The sequence below is a fragment of the Miscanthus floridulus genome, chromosome 15 (assembly GCF_019320115.1).
Source record: "Miscanthus floridulus cultivar M001 chromosome 15, ASM1932011v1, whole genome shotgun sequence".
Taxonomy (NCBI): Eukaryota; Viridiplantae; Streptophyta; class Magnoliopsida; order Poales; family Poaceae; genus Miscanthus; species Miscanthus floridulus.
The window spans coordinates 9392728-9419124 of NC_089594.1; the positions used below are offsets into that span (position 1 = coordinate 9392728).

At 41.7% G+C, this 26397-nt stretch overlaps 3 protein-coding genes across 7 annotated transcripts; 2 read left to right on the forward strand and 1 right to left on the reverse strand.

Moving 5' to 3' along the window:
* Positions 1–8668: 8668 nt before the first annotated feature.
* Positions 8669–14888, forward strand: LOC136508592 (probable galacturonosyltransferase 7). Of its 2 annotated transcripts, none has more exons than XM_066503302.1 (9): positions 8669–9157; positions 9269–9312; positions 9440–9514; positions 10403–10556; positions 10628–10680; positions 12366–12661; positions 12938–13295; positions 13378–13929; positions 14083–14888. In XM_066503302.1, the coding sequence occupies exons 1-9, from the start codon at positions 9004–9006 to the stop codon at positions 14359–14361; spliced, it is 1965 nt and encodes a 654-aa protein (XP_066359399.1). In that variant the 5' UTR covers positions 8669–9003; the 3' UTR covers positions 14362–14888. The 2 variants fall into 2 exon arrangements, with proteins under 2 accessions (XP_066359399.1, XP_066359400.1); XM_066503303.1 differs by having other exon boundaries at positions 9272–9312.
* Positions 14889–15137: 249 nt separating this feature from the next.
* LOC136509168 (calcium uniporter protein 6, mitochondrial-like) lies at positions 15138–17284 on the reverse strand. Its single transcript, XM_066503999.1, has 2 exons — positions 16849–17284; positions 15138–15901 (listed from the first exon to the last, which is right to left on the reverse strand). Exons 1-2 carry the CDS (start codon positions 17224–17226, stop codon positions 15446–15448), a joined length of 834 nt encoding a protein of 277 aa, XP_066360096.1. The 5' UTR covers positions 17227–17284; the 3' UTR covers positions 15138–15445.
* A 1358-nt stretch (positions 17285–18642) lies between these two features.
* Positions 18643–24876, forward strand: LOC136508437 (bifunctional dihydrofolate reductase-thymidylate synthase-like). Of its 4 annotated transcripts, none has more exons than XM_066503109.1 (12): positions 18643–18754; positions 19860–20386; positions 20495–20894; positions 20967–21011; positions 21748–21813; positions 22524–22585; positions 22662–22736; positions 22833–22998; positions 23252–23375; positions 23804–23910; positions 24045–24157; positions 24501–24876. In XM_066503109.1, the coding sequence occupies exons 2-11, from the start codon at positions 19971–19973 to the stop codon at positions 24153–24155; spliced, it is 1572 nt and encodes a 523-aa protein (XP_066359206.1). In that variant the 5' UTR covers positions 18643–18754; positions 19860–19970; the 3' UTR covers positions 24156–24157; positions 24501–24876. The 4 variants fall into 4 exon arrangements, with proteins under 4 accessions (XP_066359206.1, XP_066359208.1, XP_066359205.1 ...); XM_066503108.1 differs by lacking the exon at positions 18643–18754 and adding an exon at positions 19374–19451; XM_066503110.1 differs by lacking the exon at positions 18643–18754 and adding an exon at positions 19400–19429.
* Positions 24877–26397: the final 1521 nt, after the last annotated feature.

Sequence of the window (26397 nt, forward strand, 5' to 3'; positions counted from 1 at the left end):
GTGGGGCATGAGGCAGAATTATGCAGGCCATAATACAATAATAAGATCATGGGGCTAACACATCTTTCAACCTATCTTTACTTCAACGGTCTTGTGATGCGAAATGTTTGTGGAAGTACTCGATATTAGCTAAAACAGTCGATTCAGGCATAGCGCATGGTTAAAGTCATGCCTTATCAGGAATAGATCTACCAAATAATGATCCCCACTCCACAGTGCTAACAGTGGGGTATGAGGCAGAATCACACAGGCTGTGATAACGGGCCATGGAACGGTTTTCACTAGCCAATAAATCTACTCAAGACGCAATATGCTTTAACCGCACGCTATGCACGATCAAGATTGATGTAAAATAGCCGATAAAACATAACTCATCGTTTAATATATAGATTAGATCAATTTTAGATTAACAAACGATGTGCTAAATAAGATATAAGGCCGATCTAGATCAATCCTAATCGGGTAGAGTGATATTGCTGTAATTAGATAAATAATGAAAGTAATAAGCAACATCAGTAACTTAATGAATTTACTAAAAGACTGCCATTCTAAGGTAGAGCCGATAACTTGACCTTGATCTAGTTCATGCAGTGGGGGTCGATCGGATCGATGTAGTCATACTTGAACTAGGTAAGAATTGATAACTAACTTATACTAGAGTCATAGTGGAGGTCGACCGGATCGATGCAGCCGTACTTGTTGAAGAACTTGCCGAGATCTACTCTACTCCTACTCCTAAGGGATGGCCGGAGCCAAAAAAAGTAAATGACTTGTATATTGGATTGATTATGTGTTTTTACAATAGTCGGGCTCTGATATTTATAACCAGGACCTACGTCTGTCTCCTATCTAGGCACGACTCATCACAATCTTTGGCCCTAAGAGAAAACATTCCTAATTTAAGATAACTTAGACTATAATCTTTCCCCTTTTGTAGAGTTCATCATATCTCGTCCTGGCACCGATCGTAGCATTTATCATTATTTGCCGACGCTGCCTAAAGAAAGCTGATTCTAGTGTTGCATTCGAATCAACTGATTCCAATCTACACGCAATTGATTCCTTGGTGACATGATCTTAGGAGCTTTCGAGTCTCTGTGACTCTCCTTCCAAATTATGGTGTAAACAATCAGCAAGCTTAAGGACCTTAGTGGAGCCCTATGGGATGAGGAAGTGAGGGCAATCATGCTAGATCCTAAGCATTACATTGGCCAGATCAAGGTACTTGGTACTTAGTAAACTTTGTCTCTTCTCCTTTGTCTTCATCTCTACCTCAACTAACTGCCTAGGTGAAAGGTCCTAATATGGCTAGAGGGGGGTGAATAGCCTATTTAAAAATCTACAAATCAACTAGAGCAATTTGATTAGTATAACAAATAGTGAAATGCAAACTTGCTCTAGCTCTACAAGGGTTGCAAGCCACCTATCCAATAATTCTAGTTGCTATGATCTCTGGACACACAATTTGCTATGTCACTACTCACTAAGAGCTCTCACACTTGCTACACTAAAGAGCTCCACTAGATGAACTTAAAACAATAAAGCAAGCTCTTAATTCTAATTACACTAAAGAGCTTGCTACAACTAGTTTGCAAGAATATAAATGAGTGAGTAGGGTGATTAGCCATGTAGAGGAGTGAACCAATCACAAGATGAATACTAAATCAATCACTGGGAGAATACCAAAGGTCAAGAGACAACCAATTTTCTCCCAAGGTTCACATGCTTGTCGGCACGCTAGTCCCCGTTGTGTCGACCAACACTTGATGGTTCAGCGGCTAAGAGGTGTTGCACAAACCTCGTCCACACAATAGGACACTGCAAGAACCTACCCACAAGTGAGGTAACTCAATGACACAAGCAATCCACTAGAGTTACCTTTCAGCGCTCCGCCGGAGAAGGCATAAGACCCCTCACAATCACCACTATCGGAGCCACTATCACCAACCTCCGCTCAACGATCCTCACTGCTCCAAGCCATCTAGGTGGTAGCAACCACCAAGAGAAACAAGTGAATCCCGCAGCGAAATACGAATACCAAGTGCCTCTAGATGCAATCACTCAAGCAATGCACTTGGATTCTCTCCCAATCTCACAATGATGATGGATCAATGATGGAGATGAGTGGGAGGGCTTTGGCTAAGCTCACAAGGTTGCTATGTCAATGCAAATGGCAAGAGAGTGAGCTTGAGCCGGCCATGGGGCTTAAATAGAAGACCCCACGAAATAGAGCTGTTGGCTCCTTAGTCCACTAAAAAAAACGGGACGACCGGACGCGCAGGTCAAATCGATTAGACGCTGGACCTCAGCGTCCGGTCCCGCGATGTGTGTCACGTGTCCCCTACTTCAAACGCTGATCGCCCGATCTCAACGGTCATTAGTAAATTTAAGTTGTGACCGGACGCGCTGCTCCGAAGTGACTAGACATAGGACCTCAGCGTCCGGTTATTTCCAGTAAGCATCCAGAAGCGAAAATTCATGATCGGACGCTTTCGGTCATGCCCGACCGGACTCACCTAGCATCTAGTCACTCAATGTCTCCTCTGTGCGCCGCCACATCAGCAGGACCAGACGCACCCCTCTAGCATCCAGTCACTAAGTGACCCAGCATCCAGTCGAAGACTAACGCCAGCGTCTTTCACGCTTCCACTGACCGGATGTGCCGGTCCTACCGAGACCAGTGTCCGGTCACTTACAGTGACCTCCGTCTTTTCTATATAGAGCGCCGGTGGCACCATCGGACTGTCCACACTCTACGGGTGGACACTCCACCGGTGAAGTTTCTAACCCTTGCTCAAATGTGCCAACCACCAAGTGTATCATCTTGTGCACATGTGTTAGCATATTTTTACAAACATTTTCAAGGGTGTTAGCACTCCACTAGATCGTAAATGCATATGCAATGAATTGGAGCATCTAGTGGCACTTTGATAACCGCATTTCAATACGAATTTTACCCCTTTTAATAGTACGCCTATCGATCCTAAATGTGATCACACTCACTAAGTGTCTCGATCACTAAAACAAAATAGCTTCTACTATTTATACCTTTGCCTTGAGCCTTTTGTTTTTCTCTTTCTTCTTTTCTAAGTTCAAGCATTTGATCATCACCATGCCATCACCATCATTATGATCTTCACCATTGCTTCATTACTTGGAGTAGTGCTACCAATCTCATAATCACTTTGATAAACTAGGTTAGCACTTGGAGTTTCATCAATTAACCAAAACCAAACTAGAGCTTTCACTAGGAAATACTAAATGCAGGACCATCCCAAAGATGCTGAGCTTCTAAACACCCCTCTGAGGTTCTATGATGAGATGCAAGCCATCTTTGGTAGTGGCATGGCCACTGGTAGGTATGCTATTGGGTCAAATGAGGCCTTAGGTGTGAACTCTTACCAAGCTGACAATGGTCTAGGAAAGGTGGAAGGCCCACTAGGTAACCACAAGGGTGTGGAGAAGAATGAGCAGGGGGAAGGCAGCAAGGCAGCCAAGCTGCTTACCTCTAATGGTGGTAGGAAGAGGAAGAGGGCCTGCTTTAGTGAGGAGGAGGTCCTCATCATGACCAACATGACAGATATAGTGAACAATGTAGCCAAAGACCTTAGAGAGACTAGCCCTACTCATGTGAATGTTGACTTGTATCATGCTGTGATGGACATGCCTGGTTTTAGTGAGGAAGCCCTCATTGTTGCCTTCTCCCACCTGCTGGATAACAAGGCCCAGGCCACTGCCTATGTCAACATGGTTGACAGTCATAGGGTTCTATGGCTAAGGACCTTCTTGGCCAAGCACTACCACATATAGAAGCTCTAGGGCCTGCCCTGGACTTGGAGGGAAGCAGTTGATGATTATATATGCACTCCTACACCCTCCACCACTCTCCTTGACTAACTTTTTGAGACTTTTGCTCCTGTGTTCTAGCTGTGCAGCACTCACGGCCTAACATACTACTTTTGGGTTTGTGGTTCATTTATGATTAAGGAGGTGGGTAACTATAGCTGGCATGTAATGGGAACTTATTTGGGGATGCTCCATGGACCCCTGGCATTTGAACATTTGAACAATTCGATGGCTATATGCCATGTAATTTGTAATATAAGTAGTTGAACCTAATATTGTTGCTGTTTTTCTTGCTGGTATCTTCATGCATGTCATCAAACCGTGTGACATGTCCATTTCGAAGCAACTGCTCTGTCAAAGATGCACTGAAGGCTTGGGATGGACGTATCTCACGCTTCCATGGTTGTCATGAGCTTGGTTCTTTTTGACTTTGATGGGTTTCTTGCTGCTGTCTTGATTCTGTTCTTTAAGGCCGATGATGACACAATCTTGTATATAGGTGGCACTGCTTATGCTCAGTTGTATGTGTTTCTCATAACTGTCATTAAACCATGAGATACGTCCATACCCAAGCAACAGCCCCTACTATTCTTTGCTGATGGCTCGGGTTGGACGTGTCTCATGATTCCATGGCTGTTATGAACTTGGTGCTGGCTTCTTGGTTCTCATGTCTGTCATCAAAACATGTGAGACGTCCATACCCAGGCAACTGCTCTCATTGATGCTCTGATGGCTCGGGTTGCACGTCTCTCATGCTTCCATGGTTGTCATGGACTTGGTTTTCTACTGTATACATTTGGCTTCTCTAGGCAAACAAACACGTCCTCCTCTGTTTTGTTCGATTTGATATTTTTGCAGTGCCACCAGTGACCGTTATCAGAATGTATTGAATTATGATCAAGTCTGAGGCTACATACTTTTTTATGCCTATGATGCAATAGATGAATAGCTGAGGCATTTCAACAACTGCCTGTGATGTCTATTGCACCTTTACCATGTGTATTCCAACGGTTTGTTTCTTGAGTTTATCTACAACTACCTTCACTGCACCTAGACAGCCTCATTAAACAAACTGATGACTTGCACCTGAACCAATTTTGACTGAGGCCTTGCTACTTGTTAACTGCAGAACAATGTGTGCTTGGTATGTTGTTTTCAAGGGAGAACAACCTGGTGTCTACACCAGTTGGGCTAAGTGCAGTAAGCATGTATTGGGATATCGTGGAGCTGTGCATAAGAAATACAGCTCTTATGAGGAAGCAATGGCTGCTTTCAACTCAACAATCAACTCAATCTCTACTTCTAACCCTACATCAACACCCACTGCTATCAGTTACAAAACTGTGGTGATTCTTTTCCTTTGTGCTCTGCTGTGTGCCATGTGGATCAAGCTGAAAAAGTGCAATGGCTGCAACTTTTAGTTAGTGATTGTAATCTCTAATTTATGGTGTTGTAATGATACTGCTAATTGTGCTCCGATCTAGTAAACTATGTTCTATTTAGCTTCATTGTCCATTCATAATTGTGCTCTTGTACCTGCTCTTCTCATGTGTGCTTGCGGTTGTTGTCTGGTGCTGACGGTTGCTGTCCAGGCAAACAAACACCGTCCTAACTAGGCAGTTGGGAGATAGTTGGGATTCCTGACACCCAGTCTAGGCAAACAAACATAATCTCCCAGTAGCAAAGTCTAGTTGGGGAGAGACATCAAACAAGCTGCATTGCAGCAGTTGGAACTGCATCCCTGGAACCTAGCTCCCCACGTCCAGGCAAACAAACACGTCCTGGGACCAACCTCCAACCATGCCGATCTCGATAGTACGAACACTAGAGGCCGGGCGGGGCGAACACGAGTTGCTGCATTGCGTGCCCACATGAAACATGGTCCCAGGCCCAGCTTTCCACTGGAGCATGCAATACTTGCTAGTGCGATCTTTGGACACTGTATTTGCGGCCAATACAGTGCTAAGTGGGCGACACTAGCTACCTACCTCACCCTCACTCTGACGATGCAAACTAGTATCAGGTTGCATCGCCGCAAGGCTACTTACTCACTGCAGCGTACATTAATTAATTTGCTTCCAGAATCTAATATTCCAAGTACAGCAAACAAATGGCGCCTCCAAATGAATATGAATGAATGACTACATAAATTTTCAGTCAGAACAGTATTTTTCTCTCGTACTAAATCAGTTAGCAATAATAATCAACGATCGTATATGATCGTTTCAGGCTCAGCCGAACAGGCTGTAGTATAAATACGCAAGTGCTTGAAGCGCAAATGCAGGCCGGATGTTGGTTCCATTGGCATCGCATGCCACGTATCGAATAGCGCCCGTATCACCGACCATTATACAATGCAATACAACTACCTACTAACTGACACTGTCATGCAATGCATTCAGCAGCAGAAAATTACTACTACTAAATTAGATTGCTGATGATGGTTCCAGACATGGTACTAATTAACTAGTAGTATAGTATTAGTGTATTTAGACACGACAGACTGACAGATCGATCGATCGACACGACAGACTGACAGACACTGGCCTTGAACGAATCAAGCGTGTCGGCAAGCTGATGAATCTTCGTTCACGATGATATGCGTGCAGAGCTTCTACTGGCGGTACTGGTTTCTGCATATTATATAAACTGGATTTTTAACCATATTTATTTCAAAGGCAAAGTGCATTTTTCAATAATTGGTCTGATTCTCTGTTTTAAACTACAAAACCGGGTAATGGACGCCCCAACTATCAAAGCTAGACAAAATCGGTTCCCTTGCTGCTTTCAAAGGTGATTTTTCTATTCTCTTAAAATAAAAAAATCCTGTTTGCTATCTAAAAATTCACTGATAAATTATTTTAAATCAGAAAAAACTGAAACTAGCACTAGTTTTTTTTCTTCTAAAATTGTTATCTACGTGTTTATGATCACACAGAGTTATTCAAGACTATATATTACTTTCTTTGCTATGCTTTATTGCTTGTAGACATGCTCATTATTTATCTAAAACAAATAAGATCTAAATAACTTTAAATGGAGCACCAATGCATAGACAATGTTTTTAGAAGATCAGTAATAGTTTCGTATTTTCCTGATTTAAAATAAATGAATCGTGATTTTTTAGAGATCAAGCTATTTTTTAATTATGTCTAGGGAATAGAAAACGATATTTGAAACTAGTCAGGTGACTAAATTTGTTTGGTTTGGATAGTTAGGGTATGTCTGTTACACAGTATTTTCGGTAGTTTAGAGGTGAAAATCAGGTTGGCGTACAATTTTAACGCGGAAAAATGAACTTTGCCCTCACTTAAAGATACGTCCAATACAACGTCTGTACTTGTTGGGTGAGATATAGAGATGCGTGTAAGGACCACGTGCTGTTGGGGACGCCCGTGCACGTGCTGTGAGTAGGTGCAGTAGAGAAAGGAGCCCACGGACCACGGTCGTCGACGGTTGGTAGACGGGGAAATGCGTATGCGTGCATGGGTGTGATGTGATGGCTAAAACCGTGAAACTGGCAAATGCATGGGAGAGAGTTTGAGAGAGACGGCTACACCTACACTGGCATGTGCACGTGAACAAGGACCATCCAATGGCAAATCAGGTCAAGTAGATCCACAAATGCTGCCAAAAAAAAAAGATCGCAGTATCGAACAGACGCAGTAAAACCATACGTAGGAGGGTAGCTAGTTGGACGGAGATGTTTAAAGGTGTCCTCTTATGGATTTTTTTAGACTTTTGGGCACATTGGCTCTCTTCGTTTGTCTTGTAATTCATATTTTTCAGTTTGTCTTTTCAGCCCGAACGATGTTTTTCTCTCACAACAAATCAACCGGAAACGTATTTTAGCTTATTTTTTTCAGTGAAGCGAACGGGATCATTGAAATGTATGGATTTTCGACAAAGAATATATAAAAAAAATTCCACAAGAATCAATCTATATATGTATATAGAACAAACATATAAGAAATAATAAGTAGGAAACTAAATGCCACGTTTCTTAGGGGGTGTTTGGATCCGGCTACTAAAATTTAGGAGGTGTGTCGGGAGGATGTTGCATAGCGTGTTCGGATACTAATAAAAAACAAATTACATAAGCCGTTAGTACTCCACGAGACGAATTTTTTAAGCCTAATTAATCCGGCATTAGCATATGTTTACTGTAGCAAACATTGTCAAGTCATAGACTAATTGGGCTTAAAAGATTCGTCTTACAAATTAGTCGCAAACTATGTAATTGATTTCATAATTAATCTATATTTAATACTCCATGCATATGTCCAATATTCGATAGGACATCGACTAAAATTATTTAGAAGTGGCAAGCAAACACCCCTCTGGTCGTCGAACCGAAAGAAAACCAATGTTGGAGAGACGAAGCACATTCCCGCCCAAAAGAAGAGCAAGCAACCCTTAAACTCGGGCTGCTCACGAGTCACGACTCAATACAACTAGTCGCTTCTCCCTTTTCTTTTATAGCACCAAATGAAAATATATATTGTATAGTATATCTAATCTAATGGTGCTAATTTGATGCTATAGATTTTAATGTTTTTCTATAAATTTAATTAACTTTAAAAATGTTTAATTTCTGATAACTCCAAAAATTGATTATACAGAGAAGAGGGAGCAATAAATAAACAAAACAAAAGGAGAAGAGAGTTTAAACGAGGAGTTTGACGAGCTGTCCCTGTAATTTTTTTTCCCGTCGGTACGAAACAAAGGATGGAAAAGGACGGCAGAGATTGGGGGTAACGCGTCCAAAGCAAAACTGCAAAGGCAGAGGCGGGCCCGGGACGGTCGGCCGGCGGGCTCCACTCAGGCCGCTCCTCTCCGGCTCTCCCTCCCTCACCCTCGTCTCCCTTCCCAGTTCCCACCAGTCTCCCACTCTACAGTCCAGTCTCCACTCCACTGATGCCTGGTGTGTAGCGGCGCGTGGCGGCTGGCTGGCTGGTTCCAGAAACGCGCGAGGCCCGAGGAAGCTTTAGCTTGTTTCTTGCAGCTTTTAATGCGGGAAGCAACTGCATTGCCACCTCACCAGACCCACCACTGACCTCCCGGCTCCGGCTGGCGGCAGCGCTCCGTTGAGGAGCACTGGAGCGGAGCAGAGCAGAGCAGGTGCCACTGCCCAGTGCCCACTACCACTACCACGGCATGAAGGGGCACCAGCACCAGCAGTCCTCTCCGCTGCTGCCGCCGCCGCCCAGCAAGCGCCGCTGCAGCGGGCTGGCGGCCGCCGTGCCGGCGCTCGTCGTCTGCTCCACGCTGCTCCCGCTCGTCTACCTCCTCGTCCTCCACCGCCCTGCCGGTGCGTGCGTCCGTCCGAGACTCGGATCTGTCGTCTCCCCCTCCCTTTTTCTTGCTGATCCTCTAACCAACCGTGCGCGCCGCGTCGCGTGCTCCGTGTTGTTGCTTGCAGCAGGATATGGATCGGACGACCGCGCCGCCGTGGTCATCAGCACCGTAAGCTTCGCCACTCTCCCCGTGCAGAAATTTCTTTCGAGTAATTACATCCTCCTCTCAGAGGATTAGTAGAGTCTTCCCAGCTTCTGAAATACTGACGCCTTGGTTGTGCTTGGGGTTGCTCTAGGAGCTGGCCGGCGTCGGGGCGCGTGGCAAGCGGCATCTGGAGAATGGGGGCGCCATGGAGCACAAGCTGCTCAAGGTTACAATCCCTGCCTGCTACACTGCTCACTGCTCAAGAGGCAGTGCAGTGGTGGAGCATTTTGTTTGTGTGTTTTATATGTCAGAGACAGTGATCAAGTTGAATTCTTTTTTTTGCCGGCCCGCATTCGGGGAGAAATTAATTAAGCTACTCGCCACCTCTGCTGATTTTAGTGCGTTCATGCGCCTCGCGTGTGCGCGCGCGCGTGTCGTGGGGACATCCGCCGCTGCGGCCGTGCTGTGACGCTTAACAACCTACCACCTCTGTCTCCATTCTCAAGTTGCTTTCTTAGAATAGGTGGAGGTGGCAACCCGAAATTGTTTCTCTCGTCACGCCTTGACATGCCCATCCCTCAGTTTGCTATTCTTGGAGTAGGTGGGTGGCAACCCAGAATTGTTTCTTTCATCATGCCTTGACATGTCATGCCTCTGATAAACTATGTACACAAAACTGCTGTTGCTGGCAAGATGCCCTCTTGCTGTACCTTCTTATCATCTTCTTCTTTGAAACAATTTGGTTTGCCTTGTTATCTATTTTCTGTACCACCTTTGTGTCAATCCATAACTGAATTTGAAGAGTGGACACCAAATATTATTCTCACATATCCTCTGAGTTAACAGTATTGCACTGACTATATTGTTTCAGTAGTTACTACTCATATCAAAATAGATCAATTGGTTGTGTGCAGTGTAGCCCAATGCTGGTGATGAAACTCTGCTCAAATCTGCAAACTAGTGCACAACTATCTAGCTAGATGGATCGCTTTGCCACATTGTTGTTTCCTGGCTCACCTAAAACCATCATCAGGAGCCTGCTGTACTGAAATGTCTGATGTTTTCTTTTCAGTCTTGACTGATGACCTCCTCTCTTTTCTGACTGTGTATCCAGGATGTTTCCAAAAAGGTGTCTGGATCTAATGGGATTCCGGCTGAGAGATCTACTAGATCGAAGTCTAACAAGGATCATGCTATCAAATCAAAAGCAAAGCTCAAGGGCGCTTTCTCTTTAATTGGACTAAATAATGACACCTTCAAAAGTAAAGGTAAGCGTTCGGAGAGTACAAACAGCAAGACATTGATAGTATCCATCTTACTGTATTCAGTCATGTTTCAGGACCTCGTGCGTCCAAAAGGTATCAATTGAAGGACTTGTCCTGGAGATCAAAGGTAAATGCAACCTCTTATTTCCCTAGATTTTACGATTCAGTAGTCTGCATCTCTTCATTTTTCATATTTGAATATTAGTCGAGTAGCCTCAAGGGCTTACTGTGCCCAAAATGGTGAGCTCAGTTTGTTGCGCTTCTGTTGACATGACCATTTAATCACTGGAGCTTCAGTCAACAATTTTCATGAATATATACAGTAAACACAAATGCGATGATAGGAACATTTTGGCATCAGTAATAATCTTGTACATTGTTTCTCTGGGTTGAACTTTCAGTAAGATTTTACAAATAAAGTTGATAGGCCACATTTTGCACATTCACATCTGCTAGTAAGAATGTAAGATGGTTTTCTTTCTAAGCAGTAAGTACTTTATTTTTTTTGAAAGAGCATCAAAATCATTGCCGCATTTATTATTAGAAGAAAAAAGAATAGACCCAGTTTTTAAGGCGAAACCGGGCCCGAAAACCAAACAACCACTCGGCTAAAAATGCCGAAAAAGACCCACTACTAGTGGAGCACTCCATACTACTAAGAAAAACAACTAACCGCTTTGGAAACAGTGGAAGAAAACTGACCAAAAGAGAGAAGCAACCACGATAAACCACTAACAAAAGAGGACAGCCACACCTACGATGAACTGCTGAGAACTACGGACAGCTGATCACATGCACCAAAGACAACTTAGAACAAATACCACCTCTGGAAGGACGCAACCCAGGCTGAACTACCAAGAAACCAAAGACCGAGAGCACCTATTAGCAACAAAGAAGTAGGCTGAAAAGCAACCAGTTGTACAAGAAAGACAAGTTAAAAGGACCTATCCGTAGCCTTCTCTTCCCTACCCCACTCTCAAGCGTGCTGCTGTTGCTGCATTCTTCTTCTATTTGGGGCATCCGTACTCAATCAGGGCCATCAAGGCCTCGATCGTCTGTTTGGTTTGCGGACGATCAAAATGCTGCGCAAATGGTCAAACTCATTAAATTTTGATATCTTGTTGTGCGAGTTGAACTGAGTTTTTGCCTGGATTTTTCCTTGCCTTTTCTGCTAGCTTACTATTCTTGTGTTGGCTATTTTGGTTTTTCTGTGATGAAAACATAGTTCCTGCGGCTTCTAGTGTCTCCACTTCTTTGGTGAGAACAGGCTTGGTCCCAAGCACCGAGGTTGCCAAGGGAATTTATTTTTTAATTTTTTTTAATTTTTAGGAAACAGGAGGGACCGGAGGCCGATCCCTAAATTATAACTCTAAGGGAGTAGTAATATAGCTCAGAAACTGATCTAAGCCAAATAGCTTTGTGCTATGGGGTGAAGTGTTGTTGATCAGTTTGGCATCAGTAATCTTGTATGTTGTTTCTGTGGGTTGAACTTTCAGTGAAATTTCACAAATAAAGTTGATAGGCCACATTTTGCACATTCACATCTGCTAGTAAGAATGTAAGACGTTTTTTTTTCTAAGCAGTAAGTACATTAGGTCAGGTAATAATATATATTGTGGTGCAATGCAATGCACAATTGTGTTCCCTTAAACATACGGTACGGTTTTCGAGCTGTTGGTACAGGATATGGCTCATGTGCTCTTGTGAGGATCTGTGCTTTAAGAACAGGGTCGTTAATTTTCTTTTTACTAGTGAATCCTTCAGAATCTTTTTACTTTTCTACCGTAGGAAACTTAATTTGTTCTGTGACAGGATACGACTGTTAATGGGAAAGAGAACTATGGTCAAGAGACAGTGCATGAGGAGAATACCAAGTCCTGTGAACATGAATATGGGAGTTACTGCCTCTGGTCTACTGAACATAGGGAAGTAATGAAGGATGCCATTGTCAAGAGGCTTAAAGATCAACTTTTTTTAGTAAGAGCTCATTATCCTAGCATTGCAAAATTGAAGCAACAGGAAGGATTTACACGTGAACTGAAGCAAAACATCCAAGAGCATGAACGCATGCTGAGTGACACCATCACAGATGCCGATCTTCCACCATTGTTAGTCTCGCCTTAGCTTTAAAGTCATATGTGTTTGTTTATTTTTCATATAAACTTTTGCACTATATAAATGAATTATATGTGACTAGTGCAATCCATTAACATGGCTTTGCTTCTTGTCTTAGTTATGTGTCTGCATTTCTTCAAGAAATAAAGGATGAGCATACACAATTATGATGCTTGTGACCTAATTTTGATAAAATAATGCACTGCAATGTCTTTTTTTATTCTATTCTTAAAATATTTCTGGTGGCAATGACTGGTTACTCTTTTCAGTTTTGCAAAGAAGCTGGAGAAGATGGAGCACACAATTGAGAGAGCCAAGTCTTGTGAAGTAGGATGCTCAAATGTTGAACGGAAACTTAGGCAGCTACTTGATATAACTGAAGATGAAGCTTATTTCCATACAAGGCAGAGTGCATTTCTATATCATCTTGGGGTCCAGACTATGCCGAAAACTCACCATTGCTTGAACATGAGATTGACAGTAGAATATTTCAAATCCAGATCAAGTCATATGGATCAGTTAAATGAGCAGGAGCTTGAAAGTCCTACCTTCCATCACTATGTAATATTTTCCAGGAACGTACTTGCAGCTTCCACCACTATCAATTCAGCAGTTATGAACTCCCAGGTATACCATTATTTTCAAATAATCTAAACTATTGTGTGGAATTCATCTTGCTCACTAACTTATGCCCAATAACACATTTCAGAACTCGGACCACATTGTTTTCCATTTGTTCACTGATGCGCAGAACTTTTATGCGATGAAGCATTGGTTTGATAGAAATTCATACTTGGAGGCAACTGTTCATGTAACTAACATTGAGGACAACCAGAAGCTCTCTAAGGATATACATTCCCTTGAGATGCAACAGTTATGGCCCGCAGAGGAATTTCGTGTCACAATTCGTAATCATTCTGAACCTTCCCAGAGGCAGATGAAAACCGAGTACATATCTATTTTTGGCCATTCACATTTCCTCTTGCCCGACCTTCTTCCTAGCTTGAATAGAGTAGTTGTTCTGGATGATGATTTGATTGTCCAGAAAGACTTATCATCTCTGTGGAACCTCAATATGGGTGGTAAAGTGATCGGTGCTGTCCAGTTCTGTGAAGTGAGATTAGGCCAGTTGAAACCTTATATGGCAGACCATAATGTCAATGCTAATTCATGTGTGTGGTTGTCTGGCTTGAATGTCATTGAATTGGATAAATGGAGGGACATGGGCATTACCAGTTTGCATGATCAATCGTTCCAAAAGGTCAGTAGAACTCAGCATTCACATTAAATTATCAATTGTTATCTCATGAAAATTTGTGGTTTACATGTGGTATCTCTAGTCCTATCCTTTTGCCATTCTCTTATATCTAGAAGGCAGCTGCCATATCATATATTAACTTTGCTTTTTTTGCAGTTGCGAAAGGACAGCCTGAAATCACAGCGACTGCAAGCACTCCCTGCAAGTTTACTTGCCTTTCAAGATCTGGTATATCCTTTGGAAGATTCATGGGTTCAATCAGGCCTTGGACATGATTATGGAATTAGCCACGTCGATATAGAAAAGGCTGCTACTCTGCACTATAATGGTGTGATGAAACCTTGGCTTGACTTGGGGATACATGATTATAAGAGCTACTGGAGGAAGTACATGACTAATGGAGAGAAGTTCATGACTGAATGCAATATTCACTGATTAATATATAGGACATGAAATGCACCAACACTCATTTTTGAGCATTTGAACCACAGACTTCAAGGGCTTTGCTTAAATGATGAGGTTATCATGAAAATAAACAGAATCGCTCCTGGCCTGCAGTGTCTATGATGACTCAAATACACCCCTGACGAGGCGGTGCTCAATCAAATACCAAAAGGAGAATAGGATGAAATGCTTTCTGCATAAAACTGCCAATGTTGCCGTAACAGCATCTACAATGTCTGAAGGACTGCAGCATGAAGCCCGAGTTATATTGCAGAATACCAAGATATAATGTAGATTATTTCACACTGTTCGTTACGGTTTGATGAGTTTTTTTCATAGGCAGCTGGGCATTGCAAAAGTGCAGTTCCATGCTGCTCATTTTTAGTATAAAATCTTTGGTGTTATTCTTTTTTCTCACTATGCAAGAGCAATACTGAGGGAGTCCAATGTTAACTGCAGCACAGCATGTACAGGGAACAACAAATGATGCCTGAATTAGCAAGTATTTTTTCTTGTGATTCTTTGCAGCAAGGCTTGCATTTGTTATTGTTAGATGTTGGTATCCCATTGACGACATAACAAATGATTGTTCTGCTCAATGGCATTCTTTAGCTTTATAGGATCTTTTCGTAGTGCAAATCTCAGAAGGAATGAGAATTCAGATAATTGTCTAATTTGGATGTCGGTCCAGCGACCAAGCACAGCAAATGAAAAAAAGAGAGAGAAGGAACTGTATTTTTTTATAGTTTGGCACATGTCATCTCGTATTTGAGGCTATGCATAATGCATGGAACATATTCCGGCATGGTTCAGCATGTCAGGGTCCTCAAAACAATCTGTCAAAACACACATAGGTTATATTAGCAAGGTTCGAACATTCAGTTCGCCTTTTGATATGCAGCCAAAAGGTAACTCCTATATGATCCGTGTCTGTCAGGACCACATTTCTGTCTCGAACGTCTCAGTCTCAGATGAAGGGCGTGTAAATAAGTAGTGGCTATCCTAGTATCCTGCAACCTAGAGTGTGCACTGTAATGCAGCAGGTAACGGAGGAGAAAGTTTAGCTCCTGCGGTGTTACAAGTCATGAAGCTTAGGACCATGAGGGCGATGGCCTTCCAGGGGACACCTACAGTGCTTCTGCAACTCCAGGTACCTCTCCATATCAAAATTCTGCGCTGCACAAAGCTTTTTCTGCCTTGACAAGAACAGCCTCTCCATGAAGTCCTGATACGTCGGATCTCTTGAGGTGATGAGGAAATAGGCGTAGCCGACGAGCAGGCCAGATGCGGTGGTGAAGAAGGCGATCGGCTCCATCACGTCCCACGAGAACTCCCAGAATGTGAGGCGGAAGAAGAGCCCGACTTGGCACATGAAGAACCCTAAGCCAGACCACAGGATGCGCCGCACTTGCTTGTGCGCCAGCTTGTCAATCTCTTCCTTCTTTTCCTGGAGCTGCTCGAACTCTTGTTTCCTCGGGTCATTCTCTGGTGCTAGCGCAAGTGGCACAGCCCTTCTAACCAGGTCCACCACCTGAAAATGGTCAATAATGAATCAATGTAAGATTCAGTCAGAGAGATTACATCATGACTCCTTTTGCTCATCTAGCACGTAACTGAGAAAAAAAAAAGTTTGACTGCAAGCAAATTGGCTAGATATTCATTATCTTCTCTGTCAATAACAGTGAAATTGAGACCTTCCTACAGGCAACAGCTGAAAGCAATGGGAAAGAAAAAATATCACCCTGATGAGGCAATCCTTTTCAGATAAATATTTTAGCCTTTGTCAATGTGCTGTCCACACTTCAAAGAATAAAGTAGTACCTTAATTCCAGGTGGATGCTTAGATGCTTAGGTGGAAAGAAAAAATTAACAAGATTCCACATTTTGCACGGCGCATACTATGGTCTTTGTTCCGATCAGGGTAGGTGAAGAACAGACAGTAGTTGTGGAGGACCGGAAGGTACCAAATCAAAGAACATGTGATCTAGCAGTAATGTGAATCTGTACATTGCTCCAATTCCATGTACATCTTGATGCTCTTCAGCTAACTGCATCCTCACGTTACTTAGGATTGCATCCTCACGTTACTAAGGATTCCATTTCCATGTGTGCATCTTGACTATTTTCCCAATGTTACTGTTTTCCTCAGCCATCTGGTAACTGAACTTAAAAAATGAGGATTTTTGTCAGTCTCCAATAATATAGGAAGACTGAAACAGGGCATTACTCTGGGAATTTGATGGGGTTTTGTTTTTTTACGAAAGAGCAATTTCTATTAAATGAGTTCCGATTTTAACTGATTAGCAAGGATGTAGACCCAATTTGAAACAAGATAGCAAAAGGGGTTCACCCGAATCGGAATCCGGAATAAACCGTTACGAGAGCAGCAAGCAGTTTCGAATTCGATACGAGGTAACTGGAGACGAAGAACCTATGACGATGCAGTGACAAAGTGATGTAACGCTCAAGAAATGCGACCTTCTCGGGGTGGAGGTAGGCCTTGTCGCGGAAGAGCAGGACGACGCCGGCGTGGTCCAGGGCCCGCGCGAGCGCCTCGGCCTCGGCGTGCGTGCGCGCGGCGCCGGCCTCGACGCAGGCGTCGAGGAGCTGGCCGTACCCGACCACCTCGTCCCGGCCGTCCCGCAGGCGCCGCTTCAGAGCCTCGACGCCGACGAGGCGCACCAGGCGCCGCGCCTCGGCCGGCGTGACCTCAGGCTCCGGCTCCGCCTGCGCTGGGCGCGGCGGCGGCGAGAAGGGGCGCGCGTGGAGGAGGAGAGCTGCAGTGGTGGCGGACGGAGGGGACGGCGAGCGGGGGGTGAGGAGGAGGCGGGAGGCGGCCGCGCGCCACATGGACATGGTGGCGGTGGAGGAGGACCGGCAGTGGGGATGGCGGTGAGGCCTTGCTTTGCTTAGCAGTTTCTCCCGGGTTTTGCTCAAGATCTACTCGGCTGTCAAGTCTCAACTTTTCATCCTTATAAGGCCAATCTTAAAAAAATTGTTATTTCCTCCGTCACAAAAATATATTACACTAGATTTCAATTTTTTTGCATATTGGAGAAAAAAGATATTACACTAGATTTGTTTTAAATTTGATTCAAACTTATAGAGAATAGCTACATCATGAAACAACCCTCTAGTGAATAGTTTCATTTTGATGTTTATATAGTGGCCATAGCATTTAATTGTGATGCATGAATTAGGGCCATTTTGATGAAATGAGCCTCATATTTCAAAGTCTTTAGAAGAACAATGTATACCCATATTTTATTTGGTTGAAACCCCTTATCTATTGATAATAAAGCTAGCATTGGGGGTACGTCTAAATGACATTTATGCGAAGTGGTTTTGACATATCAGCTAGCGACCTCAGCTGAGTAGGATATAAGAGTTGTAAAATTATCTTCTATACCTATTGAAATCACATGTCAATCAATAAAAGTATAAGACTTGCTAAAATTCAGGTGCCTGAATTTTAGCTTTCTTTAAGCGATGGTTATTGTATATATTTTATATGAAAATTACAGTTTTAGTTCGGCGCAATTTATGTACCCATAATCAGCAATTTTCAATTCTGAGAATGAAAACCCATTAGACAAAACCATAAATCCGACAGAATCTAATTCAGACAAGGACAAAAATTTGATATGTTATGATATAAAGACAAATAACAAATCACAAAAGTAACAATTTACTTATACCAGTTGTTATAGAGGAGTGTTGCATGAGATCCTTAAAGTTTAGACACCTGAAGTATTGGTTGCTTCTAAGAAAGACCTGTATGTATATTCGGTGAGGAAGTTGTGATTGACCAAAAGATCAAGCTTAAATTGGTTTTTACTTTTCTCGTTTCACTATTGAACTTCTTCCCTTGTGGAGACGGAGTCCAGGCTTTCATAATTTTTCAAGTGCTTCACCGTAAGCATGGGTTTTTACCGCACAACGCATAGACATTTAGTTTGGAACGGATGAGTAATAAAGAGCCGTCATACTCATGTTGCTTTTTTTTAAAGCGTGTTATGCAGTTGCAAGCATGTTTCCATCGGTGACTCCACCAGTAATAACAGACCGTTTGAGAATCTAGGCGATTTTTGCAGTTGCCCAAGAAAAAAGTTACACGAGACGAACTTTCCACCGGATTTTCACAGCTTGGCAAGGACTTTTCCGCAGCAGCGGCCAGTACACGGCCCACGGGCTCGCATTCCAAGTGGGCTGGGTTATCAATGTAGGAATCAGGCCTGCTACAGGCCCAGGCAAACAGCCCAAACTGGGCTCTCTCTCTCTCTCACGTTCGCTCTCCCATTCTCGCTGCGACGACTGGGCGCCCCGCCGCCGCCGCCCTACGCCAGCGTCTCCCAAGTATTCGCCGGCGACGAGCACCCACCAGGTACCCCATCCACCCCTTCTGTTCCCTTCCTGTTGTGCGAAACCGAGCGCCCAATCGCTAACTTAAGCTATTTTTGGTACTTGTATTCGCATCTGATTCTAGTCACAAGTGTAGGTCGTTCCCTCGCACAGCAGTAGATACTCCTGCATTTTAGAAATCCACAAGTTTCTATGGGTCCTTTTTTTTCTTCCTGCCCTTCTGATTGTTCAAGCAGCTGCACCAACAGTTCTAACCGTTTTTGTTGTTATTAGTCCACACCAACCAATGTAGTTTCTGCTTCTGCGATTGATACTTCACTGTCCATTTGTAAAGGTGTTGGGTGAAGCGTCATGCATATGGTGCTTTTATGATAACCAGAGTTGTGTACTGCAATGCGATATATTGTATACATTTGGTTGTAACTTGGCCTTTTTGAAATCCGACTCCTTCCCCCAATGCTTGCAATCTTGTGCACTAATTTGAACTCATTTTACCACATGTTAATAATAGTCTCAGCATTTGCGTTGGAAACCATAAATCGTGCTGTGCTTCTGTCTCCTGTTTCTGTAAACAGTTCTTTTTTATATGCTTCTGTTTGCTTTGATACCGCAATGAACCATGGTAATTTTTTTATTTGTAGTTCATGGTCCAGATGTTAGTCGCAGAGGTGCTCAGAGTTGGAGCTTACATCTCTAGGTTTTCTCGACATGCATGCAAAGTATATAATCCTAGCGTTTTACATGTGACATGCTTTTGTGTTGTATAGCAGAATACATATTCTTGCCTTAACTGTGGTTGTGGACTGTACTTTGTAGTTTGTTGAACAAGCTGTGGCCTGTGGTACAAACTTACTGCATACTTGTTCTGTTGATACTTCTGTACCTTTGTTTTTCTAAAAATAGTTAGTAGAGCTTTAGAAAACGCTTATGCATACAGTTGCCTCTATTAAATCTGGGAAAATACTGGGGCCTTTGTAGGTTAATTTATCTGCATAGAGTTGCTTGTACTATTGAACAATGAGAAATCTTGGGTCCTTCGCCGTTTCGATTCTGATTACATTTCTGTGCAATTTGTTTTTTGATGTTTAATCAAATTGCTAGCTTATATAATGCTCCCTCAAATTCAGGCTGTAAGATTTTCCAGCATTGGTTATTCACGCACTTCTCGATTTAGAAAACCTCAAGTTCTGGACCTGATCAGCAAAACAAGTTCTTACCGCTTTAGTCAGTCCAGATTCATGGCAATGGCTGCAGGTCCAGCCAATGGTGATTCAGAGAGTGGTCCTCAGAGGAACTATCAGGTTGTTGTGGCTGCCACTCAGGACATGGGCATCGGGAAGGATGGGGTTTTGCCATGGAAACTTGCTGGCGATCTTAAATTCTTCAAACAGCTTACACTAACTACATCTGACCCTGCCAAGAAGAATGCAGTTATAATGGGAAGGAAAACATGGGAGAGCATTCCAGTTAAGTCAAGGCCGTTGCCCGGTCGTTTGAACGTCATACTTACTCGGTCTGGTAGTTTTGATTTTGCAACAGCAGAGAATGTTGTTATCTGTGGAAGTATGAAGTCTGCCTTAGAACTGCTAGCATCAACTCCATATTGCTTATCGATTGAGAAAGTTTTTGTCATAGGAGGTGGGCAGGTACTGAGGTGAGTTCTTATCTTTTGAAACAAAAGACTGTACTTGCACTCTGTTGTCGTGGTAATTGTGTTGCAATTCCATTCACCCTTCTGCAATGTATTTATCATTTTATGTAGGGAAAATCTTAATGGACCTGCATGTGAGGCCATCCATCTAACTGAAATTCAGTCGAGCATCGAGTGTGACACTTTCATCCCTCCAGTTGACTTCTCGGTGTTTCAGCCATGGTATTCATCTTTCCCTGTGGTAGAGAACGACATCAGGCATTCTTTTGTGACTTTTGTTCGTGTTAGAAAATCGGTGGTAGAAACCCATGACTCAAATGGCAAGGAATCAACTGAGGTTAATACCAAGAATGACAAGTTTGAAACAGAGAATTTCTTTTTTCTCCCCAAGATGATATTTGACTGCCATGAGGAGTATCATTATCTCAATCTTGTTGAAGACATTATAAGGTATGGTGCTCAGAAAAATGACAGGACAGGAACTGGAACATTGTCAAAATTTGGGTGTCAGGTATTTCTCCTTAACTTTGAATATTCATTTTTATCAACCAGTAAATAATTTTTTTTTTCATTTTCTTATTAGATGCGGTTCAACTTAAGGAAAAATTTCCCATTGCTGACAACAAAGGTATGCAAATATATTCTTGTATTTTCAGATCTAGTCCTGAGTCAGCATTTGCAAATAGAAAAATGTGCAAAAACTTCTTTAGTTTTTTATGATTTGTGAGAAGAAACACAGGCAAATCAGTGTGTAACTGTGTATAAAATTGTGTTTCTTTAATGCTTTGTGCTTGTTACTTTTGGAATGTATGTTTATCATGTTGGACTGTGCCTTTTTTATATTGTTTATATTTATAATTATTGGCGATCAAGTTGATGCTGGTTTAGTTTTCTTCTTTTATGATCCCCACATACGTTTCAAGATTTTAATTGAGGTTCTGAATTGTCATTTTTATTGAATCATCTGCTATAGTTTTATTAATATTTATATGAGATATGAGAGTGCTATAGCCCTTACTTATCTTATTAAGATGGGTGACTATGAGTTTCTAAATTCAATCCTGCAGTGTGTAGTGTTAATGGAGCTCTTGTGCACGTTATTTATTGTTATCTACAAGTCACATATGACAATATAAGTGGATTCAGTGCAACATTCTGTTCAATCATTCTATCATTTTATAACTCCTTTTTATCATACCTGACTACCTGTAAACATTCCCCTCAACATGTGATAGAGAGCCTTAAGGCCAGCACCAGTTGTTAAACATCAAGAGTCTAAGGTCCCAAAGAAAGAGTTTGAGTAACTATGTTACCATATTTAGGTACTATTGATGACTAATGCAATAACATGTGCTCTTTAACAGAGGGTATTTTGGCGTGGTGTTGTCGAAGAACTCCTGTGGTTCATCAGTGGCTCAACGAATTCAAAGGTGCACATGATTAAATCATTTTAGCGGATCTAGTGCTATCTTTAGCCAAATTTATCCAATATTTTGATTTAATGTAGGTATTTATGCCTTAATGTATACCTGCAGCCTACATGCCATGATGCTTATGACACTTTGTTGGATTTTACGAAATGTACTTATCCTTTTGTGCAACTTATGTCTAGGTACAACCGTACAAACAAATACAATGCTATATTGATACCTGCACCTTTATTTATAGAGTTTTGTTTCATTTGTTTTTACTTTCAATTACAAACACAAAGATTGTTTAGTTTTTCTAACTTTGCAGGAAATAATTCTGGGTACTTTCATCTCTTCTTCCTTTTGCACCCTTCATGAATACTAATTTGATCACCATTTATCTTTTTTTACATCATATTACTGCAGCCTAACCCATTAATAGTGTAAGACAAGCTGTTCATGTTTTGTGTACTATGCTTCTTATTGTATTAATTTGATATGATAAGAGTAGACGTGGAAGAGAGCCCATTCATTGATTAAACTACCATTTATGCAATGTTGCAGTAGGAAGAAATTTTGTCTCAAAATTGGACGACTTCATGCAACAAAATTGAAGAGGCTGAAATGACCTACATTTGTGGGGTATTCAGCCTAACCTCTTCAATTTTGTTGCAGCAGGACACTTGTTTCTTGAAAGTTCTTGTTTTCTGACCTTGCCTTTCAATTCATAGGTTTTGCAGGAGAAAGGTATTCATATCTGGGATGGCAATGCTTCAAGAGAGTATCTTGACAGGTACATCTTGGATATAGGCTGCAAATAATTTATATTTCGGTTTTTGCTGCCTAATCCACCTGGCCATCTTTTCTAGTGTTGGCTTGGCACACAGGGAGGAAGGCGATCTAGGTCCAGTTTATGGATTTCAATGGCGACACTTTGGTGCCGAGTAATCTTACATTCCACTCCCTCCCTCCTCTCCTTCTCTTGCTCTCTGCTCTTTCATTCTCTGTCATCTTTCTGATAAAAAATAGTTATTTGACAGATACACGGACATGCATGCTAACTATACTGGAAAAGGTTTTGATCAGCTAATGGATGTGATTGACAAGATCAAGAACAATCCTGATGATCGCCGAATAATTTTGTCGGCGTGGAATCCTTCAGATCTTAAGAAAATGGCTCTTCCTCCTTGCCACATGTTTGCACAAGTTAGTGTAATTTGTCTGCTTGATTTAAGTTTTTTTTTATTGGCTCTGTTTTGACTTGTCCATGATGTGCACACTTGTAATAGTCCATTGTAAGTTGAAAATTAGTTCTACTTTTAAATTATAGTAGATTGGCGAACATAAACTGTGTCTTGATATACATTTGTAAGAGTCAGAGCATATTACTTGCATATTTATTTGTGATAGCTTTGCCAACTAACAACATTTGCATTTAACCTCTTACTACATCATCCAGTTTTATGTGGACAATGGGGAGCTATCCTGCCAGATGTATCAACGCTCTGCAGACATGGGGCTTGGTGTTCCATTCAACATTGCATCATATTCTCTTCTCACATGCATGATTGCTCAAGTTTGTGGTACGTTCTTGTATGCCTTAGTCGTAATATTTCAACTAAGCTTGTTGTCCGCCTTAATACATTGCTTCTTGGTTGTCTTCTGTACTGTATAACAATATTCTAGTTTAGATTAGTTTAATTTGGATGCATTTATTATGCACTTTGATTTTCCCTTTTACTTGTAGCAACAACACTCTTGTCAGGTCTATATTCTAGATGTTTTTGTAACAAGTTCTGAATAATTTATATGATGCAAGGATTTGTGATGCCATCTTGTATGTTTTCCTGTTCTTTCTTTTGGTGTTTGTATCTAACTGATAGAAGCTAGAGTAGGCTGTGATGCCGCCTTGTATGTTGTCCCTTTGTTTCTTTTTTATGTCTTTTGTATCACTGACAGAAGCTAGAGTAGGCTGTTTTGCAACTCTAACCAGTCATCTTAATGTTGCAAGATCTTTCTCCTGGAGATTTTGTCCATGTCATAGGGGATGCTCATGTCTATAGAACTCATGTTCGAGCTCTAGAGGAGCAAATTCAGAAGATGCCTAAACCATTTCCAGTGAGCCATCCCTAACAGAACTGTTTTATTGAAAAGATGAAATCTGCTTGATCAAACTAGATGGTTTGATGTTTCTTTTTGTGTATATTCTGTGCATATGTATCTGCTAAGCTTTATATGGGTGTTATGTGCAGATTTTAAAGATGAATCCTTCAAAGAAGGATATAGATTCTTTCATGGCATCAGACGTCAAGCTAGTTGGCTATGATCCTCACCAGAAGATAGAGATGAAAATGGCAGTATAATGGTAATATTCTATCATTTCTACTGATGGATTATCGTTTTCTTTTGTTATTACAAGTTTGCTTGGTCGCTGGCACAACACAAAATTCTAGTGTTTCTCGCTGCTAGTATTGCATTTTGCCAGGATGATCCTTTTTTGTTTCCTTGACATTGTTTTACTGCTCCTTTTGTCCCTGATGACCCTGAATATTATGGACTTTGGCCTGGAACCATGCACTGGTCTTTTCACCCATTCGCCACTGCAGAGTTCTGGAACTAAATGCATACAGATACAGGCTCTAGTAAAAGTTTTGTTATAGCTGCATCGCTTTACCATGATTCATGTTTTGCTCTTTCAACTTTTGCAGGTGGCTCAGCTCAGCTGGAGCCCCAGCCTACGACGTTGGCGAAATCATTCAGACTGGTACTCTATATATACTCCTACAAATTAACCGGGCATGGCACTTTTCGGTGATGGTGCTGAATGTCCATTGGGATTTGGGAGACGTTTCTGCCCTTGTTTTCAGTTGTGTACTCTGGTCGGTTAAATGAACTCTACCAAATCGGTTCTCCCCTGCCCTTTTATCTGGAGCCATTTGGTGAGTCAATTGCGAGTGAGAGATGCTTTGGGGTTTGGGCACACCCTGTTGCAAGGGCTCACTGGTGTGTGCACCCGTGAGGCTGAGGCTGCACACTTTGTAACTGAAAATGTTGTGTACTTGATAAAACTTCGTACGGTTTCTATCTGGTTGCCTTCATGCGTAGGTCTGATTTTCGAGTTGCACATCAGCCAGATGACGACTTGTGAGTTGGGACGGTAGGTTTTTAAGAATGCATTCTGCTCCATTTTTCCTGTGCTGTGTTGGTTGGGTGAAGGTGAGTGCCTGACATATAGCATCGGCCTTGCTAACAGTTTTTATTTTACATAAGCTTTATTAGTTACCGTATTCATAAATATAACACGTAGTGGTAAAATTTGCATATAGGAGATCGTTTTTCATGTCCAAAACGTTGTACTTGTACATTTACAAATGAACCCCTACAAAATTTGCTTTGACAAATGAAAGCCTCCAACGTCCAAGCCTAGATTGCGACAATATGTAAAGAAATGGAGCCTTCCCTAGTTTCGAATATAAGCCCATTATATTAGTCTTACTAATCCTATTGTCTTCGCACTAGTTTTAACCAGGCACGCTATAAAATTATAGAAATCCTAGAAATGTCCATAGAAAAGGTAAACATCTTGCTTCTAAATTACTCACTTATATATACCATAATAATAATAAAAATAATAGAGTAGACCCTTAAATATACATATAAATTACCCATTTGCTAATCTGTCAACCGTGGTGATGCATCGCTACCAATTTTTTAAGAGACATAAGTATTAGAAAAGTTCATGGATAAATTCTCCCCCCCCCCCCCCCCCCAACTAATCAAAATTTTAAGAGGGGAAACCAATGCAAGCAATTTAATTAGTTATGTGGGTCTCAAATTTATCCATAGACTTTGAATATATTGTGTCCTTGTAATTTCTTGCTTGATGACAAGTAACATGTATATACTATCTTCAAAAAGAACAAGTTATACTTCATGATGAAAGTATTTTATTGTTGAATAAAATAAATAACCAAAAGTAACCCCTAATCTTCATCCAAACTACTCACATATGTCATTATGAAAAATAAAATAAAATATCGCCCTGACTATAAATCTAAATTACACACCTCCACTACCTCCATTATTATTACAAGTATAAGATTCATGAACCTAAATCATATTACCTAACATATATCATTATAAAAAGAATCCAAAAATAGTTCTATATACACTTTTGCGGTAGAAAAACTAACTTAGGTATAATAAATGTTATAAAAAAAACTTACGTATAATAAATAATCCCTAAATTTGAATCTAAATTATGCGTCTTTATTCAGGCAGCGGAGCCATGCGGTATTGTTTGCTCCATTGAATGCAGGATCAGGATTACAGTCACTTTCTTTTAGGCCCCGTTCGTCTGGCAGAATTCTGGATGAAACTGGCTGAAAAACACTGTTCTAGCTGAATTGTTGTGAGAGAAAACACTGTTCCGACTGAAAAAAGAAGCCGAACAAGCCGAATATGGGGTAAGCCGAACGGGGCCATATAAACTCTAAATCGTGTATGGATATTGTAGTTGGAGCTATGACAAACAATCCATAAGATGATATGCTATACTCCCTCCGTACCAGAAAGAAGGTCGTTATGGAATGTGTGTAGGTCAAA

What these genes read in the sequence shown, in the direction of transcription:
- LOC136508592 (XM_066503302.1), top strand. Translation starts at nt 9,004, where the DNA reads ATGAAGGGGCACCAGCACCAGCAGTCCTCTCCGCTGCTGCCGCCGCCG. An exon ending in TGGAGCACAAGCTGCTCAAG is followed by an intron (nt 9,515 to 10,402) that starts GTTACAATCCCT and finishes CTGTGTATCCAG; the next exon opens with GATGTTTCCAAAAAGGTGTC. An exon ending in TGACACCTTCAAAAGTAAAG is followed by an intron (nt 10,557 to 10,627) that starts GTAAGCGTTCGG and finishes GTCATGTTTCAG; the next exon opens with GACCTCGTGCGTCCAAAAGG.
- LOC136509168 (XM_066503999.1), bottom strand. Translation starts at nt 17,226, where the DNA reads ATGTCCATGTGGCGCGCGGCCGCCTCCCGCCTCCTCCTCACCCCCCGC. An exon ending in CCTACCTCCACCCCGAGAAG is followed by an intron (nt 15,902 to 16,848) that starts GTCGCATTTCTT and finishes GACCATTTTCAG; the next exon opens with GTGGTGGACCTGGTTAGAAG.
- LOC136508437 (XM_066503108.1), top strand. Translation starts at nt 19,377, where the DNA reads ATGGTCCAGATGTTAGTCGCAGAGGTGCTCAGAGTTGGAGCTTACATC. An exon ending in TCCCATTGCTGACAACAAAG is followed by an intron (nt 21,012 to 21,747) that starts GTATGCAAATAT and finishes GCTCTTTAACAG; the next exon opens with AGGGTATTTTGGCGTGGTGT. An exon ending in TCAAGAGAGTATCTTGACAG is followed by an intron (nt 22,586 to 22,661) that starts GTACATCTTGGA and finishes CATCTTTTCTAG; the next exon opens with TGTTGGCTTGGCACACAGGG.